The 8,189-nt window shown below is 54.1% G+C and overlaps 3 protein-coding genes across 3 annotated transcripts; 1 reads left to right on the top strand and 2 right to left on the bottom strand.

Annotated features, from left to right (window-relative positions):
- Window positions 1-305: 305 nt before the first annotated feature.
- On the bottom strand, window positions 306-3,008 carry CC77DRAFT_1054421 (WD40 repeat-like protein). Its single transcript, XM_018527795.1, has 3 exons — window positions 2,644-3,008; window positions 1,738-2,595; window positions 306-1,687 (listed from the first exon to the last, which is right to left on the bottom strand). Exons 1-3 carry the CDS (start codon window positions 2,779-2,781, stop codon window positions 539-541), a joined length of 2,145 nt encoding a protein of 714 aa, XP_018380360.1. The 5' UTR covers window positions 2,782-3,008; the 3' UTR covers window positions 306-538.
- Window positions 3,009-3,089: 81 nt separating this feature from the next.
- On the top strand, window positions 3,090-3,737 carry CC77DRAFT_1099474 (hypothetical protein). Its single transcript, XM_018530006.1, has 3 exons — window positions 3,090-3,224; window positions 3,330-3,513; window positions 3,599-3,737. Exons 1-3 carry the CDS (start codon window positions 3,201-3,203, stop codon window positions 3,661-3,663), a joined length of 273 nt encoding a protein of 90 aa, XP_018380359.1. The 5' UTR covers window positions 3,090-3,200; the 3' UTR covers window positions 3,664-3,737.
- Window positions 3,738-4,055: 318 nt separating this feature from the next.
- CC77DRAFT_1054420 (hypothetical protein) lies at window positions 4,056-7,452 on the bottom strand. Its single transcript, XM_018527794.1, has 4 exons — window positions 7,015-7,452; window positions 6,525-6,917; window positions 4,819-6,474; window positions 4,056-4,767 (listed from the first exon to the last, which is right to left on the bottom strand). The coding sequence occupies exons 1-4, from the start codon at window positions 7,111-7,113 to the stop codon at window positions 4,450-4,452; spliced, it is 2,466 nt and encodes an 821-aa protein (XP_018380358.1). The 5' UTR covers window positions 7,114-7,452; the 3' UTR covers window positions 4,056-4,449.
- Window positions 7,453-8,189: the final 737 nt, after the last annotated feature.

The following is an 8,189-nucleotide window of genomic DNA, read 5'->3' as shown; positions in this document are numbered from 1 at the left end:
CGGTAACAGGACCTTCTATTCGCTAATGCTGTAGCGGCAGAAGCGGGGACGACCGATCCATCTATGTAATGTTCTGTTCCGAGCACCCGTCTCGCGATAGGAAACCTGTTGAATTCGATGATGTAGGTGTGGAGGTGCGGCTTGCTGTGGCGGTGCAAGTCAGGGGTTCTGTGAGGTTTAACTGGTGGGGGCTAGAAGTGTTCCCTGATCCAGATTTTAGCCTTGTGCGCTAACGGGCCGCCCTGATGACATCGCAACGTGGAGACGATAGCTTGGGTCAAGATCACCGTTTGTGAGACAAAAACGCGACGTGCTAGGACAATTGATGTGCGCAATGGTATTACACGAGCTGCTGCACCGCCACACCTGGAGCGTTCTGCATGCTCTGTGCAGCAATCAAACTTGTGATACGTGGGGTATGGTAGAAAGTAAACTGCCGACTCCAGAACAATGCTCCGCTGAAAGAAATGGGTATTGAAGCACTGCCACAACCGTTGTCTAGGCCTTGGGAGCGAGTTTCGAGACATTTGATAGGACCTCACTTCCCGTTAACACCATCTCCGTGGCCTTCCAACCGGTTTACCAACCTCTTAACGCCACTCCACTCCTCACTACGTGTTTGCACACCTCCAAGGTCATCGCCCACCTCAAACACAGTGACGACGCCATCCATGCCACCCACTGCAACCCTGCGTCCCTCGTTCCTCTCCCATGCCAACTTGTTGAGACTACGGTTCATGTAGCCAAGACCAGTCGGCATGTTTGTAAACGCACCACGCTTGCCGTCACTAGGCTTTACAGATTGAACAGGTACCTCGACGTCGACGTTGATATCCCAAACTTCGAGGCTTCCCGCTCCATCAACGAGCGCAAAGACCGAAGGCTTCACCGGCGACCATCGGACGTCGTAGACGAGATCTTCGCGGGCAATATCAAGAACAGGGGTGACTTGTTGTGTAGCACCAGGAAGTGTAGGGTTGGTTGCGCCTGTGGCAGCCGGCGGACGCACTTTCCAGAGTTTGACACTCCAATCAACACTGGATGAGAGGACAAGGTCGCCTAGATCGATCTGACCCTTAGCGGGATGGAAGTCGAGGCTCATGACAGGTGCGGCATGGCCAGCGTATTTCACGCGACCATCTACGCCTGCCTTCGCGCCAGCGCGGTCGTAGCGATGACATGGGTAGATGGTACCCTCTTCTGTGCCTGCAAGGAAATAGGTCGGATCCGATTGAGGGAAGGCAATACTGGTTACCGCCATATCATCTGTCTTCGCTGGTGGTGGCGATGTCAATTCCAGGAACTCTTGAGGCTGTGACAGCATATCCACAGTCCATCCGCATACAACACCGTCCGTCGAACATGAGATGATGTTGTTCGCGTTCTGCGTTCCGACAATGTCTAATGAATAGACCGGGTGTGTGTGACCAGAACCAGTAAGTGGTGTCTTCTGCACTGGCGCAGACTTGGCGCGAGTGTCCCAAAGCAGCACTTGCCCTGAGTACGCGCCTCCGATGATAAGATTAGGGTGGAACGGCGAGAACTTGGCGGTGAGAATATCAGATTGAGCGTGGAAGATGTACTCGGGTCTGTCGTGCATGTGCATATTCCAAACTTGTACGAGCCCGTCTGGGTCGTGCGGAGCGGACGGGTTCTTTGTATACGACGCAAGGACGAGTTCTGGAAACTGCAGAGTTTGTCAGTCTTATAACCGCGAGACGTTGCCTCAGTTCATACCTTTGTTGAGAAGCCCAGATCCGAGATCATCCTCTTCTTGCTCCACCGTTCATCCCAGAATTGTGCAATCTCCTTGATCCGTCGGCCCTTCTTGCCTCCACTGGAGCCATAACCCTCATCGTCGTCGTCGACATCTACGCCGCCAGTTGCATAGTCTGCCAAGATGTCGTAGCCAAGTTGTTGGTCGAGCGCTCGTTCCAACACTTTCGTACTGCGCTCCACAAAGCCAATGAAGTCTTCTGAGTTCTCTACAGCCGTCAATTCTTCGTTTGTGAGGGTCTTGAACGGGAAGTTCTCGTCTGAGCCTGGCTGCGGTGCACCATCGTCAGGCGCTTGCTGGACGGCCTTGAGCTCCTCTTCGATTTCTTTCCGCAGTTGCGCTCTAATCTCTTCGTCCCTCTCTTTCTGTCTCCGGCTTAGTCGCTTGCTCTTTGGTGACCGCGTCGGGCTCTCATCGCGCTCTGTGTCACTTCCTCCAACTCCGCGGTCTTTTGACGGGCTCCACTCTATGCTTGCTTGTACACCCTTGCTATATGTGATAATCTCCTTCTCCTTCTTGACCTCGTTGGTGACAACGCCGTCAGTCTCGTAGACTGTGGCTAGCGGGCCAAGGGACAGCGTCTGCATTTCTCGGTCCACCATGCCGGCAGGCGCTTGGAAGCCAGACGAGCCTTCATTGTCGCTGCTCAGTTGTCCTGCGCTGACTACCGATGTTGGGCGAGTTGCTCGGCCTGCGCCTGCTGGTGAACCCGGCTGTGTAGAGCCAGGTCTACTTTCGCCGAGGATGCTGTTGATGAGGTTGGTGACGTCGGTCCTGCGGTCGAGGTCTTCGCTGCGTCTTGGAGTTGGTGAGAGGACCTGGTATGGCCGTCAGTCACTGGTGAGACACTTGAGTAGGCAACCTACTTCTCCTAGCGGGCTACCGGTCATTGACTGCCTGCTAGCGGACTCGGCCTTTCTCAGTTCGCGCTGGCGCTTCAACTCGGCCAACTTGGCCTTCTTTGCGAGAATCTCATCACGCCGTTGCTGCATTGTGGACTCCATGGCGGAGATGTGGAGGGCGGGATGGTTGTTGGAGTACGTGTCTTGGTGTGTGGTAGAGGGCGTAGGCTGGAATCCGTGGCTAGACAAATGAAGCCTCCCCGTCTCGACTATGCCTAGAGCAGGGCAAGGGCAGTAGGAACAAAGGTAGGCGCGTCGGGTGTTGCTCAACGTCGCGCCAAGCTGTGGTTCAGGGACGAGGGCACTAGCTCGCAGCCAGCGATCCCGTCCAAATCTTGCGCCAGCCAACCTCAACTTTCACAGCTCAACGCCCAACAGCCCGCATCCCCCCCACGACGCCCTCGTCACGACTCTCCGGATCCCATCCAGCGGTGTAATTTCCATCGCTCGCCCGGACTACCTGCCATTGGACACAGACGAGCTCGATAACGACTATCGCAAGTCCTCGCACGACCCTCACCATGTCCACTTCCGTCGGTGTCAACGTACGCTATGCCCCTCGAAGCGGTTGCCAAGGTCTCTAACACGGCCTTGTGGGACTTCTACTAGCTCTAGAGATGGAACAGCCAGGCTAATGGTGGTATCTACAGGTCCTCCGATGGTCCGCACTCGGATTCGGTGTCTTCTACGGTGCCTACCACCAGCTCTCGTTATCCGCTGCCGATAGGGCAAAGGCCGCACAAAAGGACTGGGAACACAAGGAGGCGCTGATCAGGCAAGCCAAGCAGCAATGGGCACGAGACCACCCCTCAGAACAGCCAAAGTCATCGGGAGGTACGTCAGACCGACGACACATGTCAAAAATTCCCAACCTGAACATGCGCTTGTACCAGTCCAACACATACTGACAACCCAACAGCCAAGGCGGACCCGAAAGACCCCAACGCCGACCTCAACACGCTCCTCGGCATAACCGACAAATAAGCGCGTTGAGAGTGATCCCGTTTCCTACATTAGCATGGGCATAATGCGGCCGTTTCCCATCGAGCCGAGAGGCGGCTTGGTGGGGGAGAGCAGTCAATAGTGGTACGACATCTACGAGATACCAATCTCTTGTACTATGTACCTTTTGTACAACATAGACGTCGAGTTGGTCACGTTTTCAATCTACATGCTTTAGTTCGATCTCTTCATCTGTTGTCCGCTCGACACGTCAATGTACAGGTCAGCATGCTCGACTCCAAGGAACTAACTGAACAGTCACCCTGCCCCACTCATGCCAGACTATCCAGTACTCAACGAAACACTAACAAGGGAATCGCCAGCATCGCCACAGTTTGCAATTGGTCCATTGTCACAATTTCGATCAAGGAGCTGTGCTTATCCAAGAAGACAAGATTTGTTGCCAATCGTATATTCTATACATGTATCATCTCCACCCCCGACCCGCCATGGGCAGGCACTATGCTACACAGACCATCAGAACGCGCAGAAACGATGAAAAGCGGAGCCTCGAAAAACGCCCTGCAACCCTTGGAAATCAAGAAGGGCAACAGAAGAGTAGAAATGAAAAGCGCTGAGAAGCGGCCAAGGACAATATTAACATGAGGTAGCCGCCTCCATACGCTTTATCAACCTTTGCCCCCAGCCCGACTGTCAACACGACCCGGTAATACTAATCGGATGCGGGGCAAAGGCTGTATAATCGCACATTTTCAAAACCTACAAGGAACCCGTGATGATTCGTTTCATTATCCAAACACCTATCTCTTACAAAACCTCGCCGACAATCTTGGCTGCCTCCTTGTATGTCTTGAGCAGCTTCTCGCACTTCTCGCGCTCGGCCTTGATGGTGTCGTCTTCGTACAGGAGCTCCTGGAACAGATCCTCCTTGTACAGCGTTGAGACGAGCCTGTTCTGTACAACGTCTTTTGAGTGGTTGACGAGAAGATGCATAATGGCCTTGGGCACCTGATCAGCGACTGTCTCCCGGACAATGTTGAAGTATGACGAGATGAGTCGGCGGATGAGCTCAGTCTCGAGGGCTTCGCGTTCCGTAAGGGCAGGGGCTTGCTCGGGGTTTGATGGCTGTCAAAACGTTAGCATTTGGTCTGCGTAGCATTGATTCAAGAAACTTACGAAGCCGCCTTCAAAGTTTTCTGGTCCCACGCTTGGACTTCGGGGAGGACCGCTCATGGCGGCGCTCAATGGCGCATCATAGTCGTCCGTGTCTGGTGGCATCATTGCCAACACATGGGCAGGCTGCTTGTTGTCTCCTCTTCGGATGCTCTGCGCGAAGCTTGGCTCGCTATTTTGGCTCACGTGTCGGCTGCCTGGCCGGTTATCGAGCGCTGCTTGTGCTGCCTGTTGTGGGTTGGCGTATGCGTTATTGCTGTCTTTGCTGAAGAAGTAGTTCAGGAAGCTGTCGCGTGCGGTACCTGGTGGTGACCGGTTGCGGTTGTTGAGCGCTGCTGTAGTGCTCTGAGAGCCATTCATCATCCGTCCGACAGCAGGCGACATGCTGCGGCTAGTTTGTGACTGGTGTTTCCGAAGAGGAAGAGCCTTCAAGGTGGCTCCCTCACCTCCTTCACCCTCCTCAGATCCTTCCCCGTTCTGACCATTCTGGAGCTCTTTTATTCTCCTCTGTTCTCGCCTCTTCTTCTCGGCCTCCATCGCGATCTTCTTTTCCCGCTGCTCCTTGTCATTGATAACGGATGACATGGCCGCAGCAGCTCCAAGGAAGTTGGGGTGGTTTGTGTTGATGTATGCCCTTTGAATGTCAATGAGAGAGGCGACGTAACCCGAGCAAGGGCCAAGCTGCTCTCGCAGAAGGTCCGAGACAACTTCAATGAGCTTGCCTTGCAGCCTGGGGTATCTTGTCAATTCAGTAGAGCCGCAGGTGTGGCAGATCTTGATGAGTTCCTCGTATACGAGCTCCACACAGCGTTGACTGGGTATCTCCAAAAGCTTAATCTGAGGCTTCACAAGGAGGTCGAAAGCAAGCTCAGGCACGAACAGACTAGGCCTTGGACCAGTCGAGTTGCGGATGGCCGTCCGAATGTCGAGTACAGAGAGGTTTTGGGTGGGGTCCACTTGCTCAAGCGAGTTACCAAAGACAGAGTTGAAGATGTAGTAGATGCGGGCACCACCACACAGCTCCTTGGTGGAGATTTCGGTAGAAGTACCATCGATAGACGAGATGAAAGACGAGGCAAAGCGCGTCATAAGTTGCAAAATGAGCGAGCCTCGATGTTCCTTACCAGTAAAGGCTACATCGCCATAGCTTGCAAGCTCTTGTTGTGTCTGACCCATAAGTGTGTTGAGGCGTGCCTTGATGTCTGGTAACCTGTCACGAATGTGGGCCATCAGGGTCTGGTTGAGGCTCTTAGCGAGCAGCTGGGTACCACATCGATTTGCCATGTTCCGGTACGCAGGGTGGTGTCGGAAAAAGTCCCGCTCGGCTTGCAGGGCGTCAGAGAGAGACTTGTTGCCCTGGATGTCTTGTTGTGACCGATTGACGATACCAATGAAACCGAGCTTGAGGGGGTATACACGACCAGAGAGAATATCCATGGCGTTGGTACCGTGATCCATGAGATCCAGCTTTGTAAGGACACCGATAGTCCTCTTGCCCATGGGGTCGACATGGCGGGCCAGCTTCAGAGCCTCGGAGTTTACGAGATCGACGTTGGCGGGGGAGACAGCGAGGATGACACTGTTTGGCTTTGCAATGTACTCGGTGATGAGATTCCGTGTCTGCTTCTCGATGTCGGAGGGCTGGTCGCCAATGGGCACCTGCGAGTGTTAGCTCCGTGTTCCTGGCAGAAAAAGTTGCCGTGACCAACCTTTGTCAAACCGGGCAGATCAACGAGCGTCAAGCTGAGGACGTGCGGGGAGTAGATCTTCAGGTTGATTGGTTGCCTGTTGATGCCCTTGTTGTTTCCTGCTATCCTCGAGGTTTCGTTCTCGATCTCGCGCTTGACATCGGCGAAGTCGTAGAACCTCTGGCCGGGAATGTGGAGAAACTCTCCCCATTCTTGCTGGCCAGCTACACTTGCGGGTGTGTGGGGTACGTGGACTTCGTCATCGTCGTCTTCGTCGCGTTCGCTTGGGAGGTTGATGAGTTGGAGGATGAGCGGCCGGCGTGTGACGATACCACTGCCACGGGGAAGGAAGTCCTTGCCGACGATGTTCTCGAGCACTGATGACTTTCCGGAAGATTGTGATCCCACAACGACCTGATCGAGTTAGCAGGATTCGCATCAGCCTCGACAGAGCTTTGTAAAATCTGCTCTGCGCTCACCGCATTCTCTTCTCTGGCTGGGGCGCACATACAATCTGGGGTAAATCTAGGGAATCATTTCCAATTGTGTTGAAGACCAAATCCTGCAGCCTGTTGACAATGTTGAGGAGCTCCTCGCCCAGCGACGCCATCGCGCTGGTGTGTATGTGTGGTTTCTTTGCTCCTTACTCAAAGGGTCCGGGTTGGTGTTGAGCAGCCAAACAACACGGCGGAATGCTGTATGGGCCAAATGTCGTCCTACGGCGTAGCAGAGGTGTTGCACTGTGCAGATGCAGGATCGGCGAAGTGACTGTGGCTGATGGCGGCTTCGTCGGGTCCAGAGGCTCGTGATGAGAGTGCCTTTGCTGCAGCTCCGTCGTCACTTCGCTTGAAAGTTCCAAGGTTTGATGATGGTGCACGTGACGGCCAGCATGGCAATGCACCCCACATTCAACATTCACATGTCTCCTTAATCTTAGTCCATATTGTTCATTCCTTTCGCATAAAGGAGAAGACACCCTCAGCTACGTCGCCAAGCACACGCGTTTTGTCAAAGCAAACACGAGGCTGCTGAACCCGACCATCTTGGTCGCGAGTCCTGCGAACGCCACCACACGCCGTGCATGCGGCTCGGCTCCAAGGCCGGACACGGTACACATGAGCCTGCAGCAAACCGTATGTAGAGGGTGCACACGATCAAATGAGTAACAAGACGACTTTCCCTACCACCTGAGCAGCGTCAGCAGTACCTGGTTGTGCGCGACCCGGGTCGGCCTTTGACAATACAGAACATACGACTGGCCGTCTGAGTTGGCGCACGAATCTCGTAGAATTCTTCGAGAATATGTGGACTCTGCTCTCCTAGTTTGGCCACGTATTATCGCATTGCCTCTGGTAGCTCAGAAAGTACCATGGACACGCTGGCGTACACGGTGTACGCTGGATCGCGCTCGGGTATTGTCGGACCCTCGGGGATTCCCTTGTAGTAAGGCGACGGCTATCTATCAAGTACACCAGCCTTATCGCTCTGTAAGACGCGGCCACACGCGACAACACCAAATTATCAAAGAAGATCTCCAGCTCGTATCTCCGCATCCTGGGGAATCCATTGCGATCGTCAGGTCGCTTCGACGTACTCTACCGCAATTTGGAAAGGCTGAAGTAGCCTCCAAGTCCCTACGGAAGCACATCTCCGCATAAGCTGATAGGTTTACCTTGCCTTGAGTGA

The sequence above is a fragment of the Alternaria alternata genome (assembly GCF_001642055.1).
Source record: "Alternaria alternata strain SRC1lrK2f unplaced genomic scaffold CC77scaffold_28, whole genome shotgun sequence".
Classification (NCBI taxonomy): domain Eukaryota; kingdom Fungi; phylum Ascomycota; class Dothideomycetes; order Pleosporales; family Pleosporaceae; genus Alternaria; species Alternaria alternata.
Note: the sequence above shows the minus strand (reverse complement) of the source record. Positions and strands in the feature narration are given on the sequence as shown.

Bases quoted from the DNA above. Each gene is read 5' to 3' on its own strand.
- CC77DRAFT_1054421 (XM_018527795.1), bottom strand. From the start codon at position 2,781: ATGGAGTCCACAATGCAGCAACGGCGTGATGAGATTCTCGCAAAGAAG. The intron at 2,596-2,643 runs GTAGGTTGCCTA...CGGCCATACCAG, and splicing joins CCGGTAGCCCGCTAGGAGAA to GTCCTCTCACCAACTCCAAG. The intron at 1,688-1,737 runs GTATGAACTGAG...CAAACTCTGCAG, and splicing joins ATCTGGGCTTCTCAACAAAG to TTTCCAGAACTCGTCCTTGC.
- CC77DRAFT_1099474 (XM_018530006.1), top strand. From the start codon at position 3,201: ATGTCCACTTCCGTCGGTGTCAAC. The intron at 3,225-3,329 runs GTACGCTATGCC...TGGTATCTACAG, and splicing joins CCACTTCCGTCGGTGTCAAC to GTCCTCCGATGGTCCGCACT. The intron at 3,514-3,598 runs GTACGTCAGACC...ACAACCCAACAG, and splicing joins ACAGCCAAAGTCATCGGGAG to CCAAGGCGGACCCGAAAGAC.
- CC77DRAFT_1054420 (XM_018527794.1), bottom strand. From the start codon at position 7,113: ATGGCGTCGCTGGGCGAGGAGCTCCTCAACATTGTCAACAGGCTGCAG. The intron at 6,918-7,014 runs GTATGTGCGCCC...TAACTCGATCAG, and splicing joins CCCTAGATTTACCCCAGATT to GTCGTTGTGGGATCACAATC. The intron at 4,768-4,818 runs GTAAGTTTCTTG...ACGTTTTGACAG, and splicing joins AAAACTTTGAAGGCGGCTTC to CCATCAAACCCCGAGCAAGC.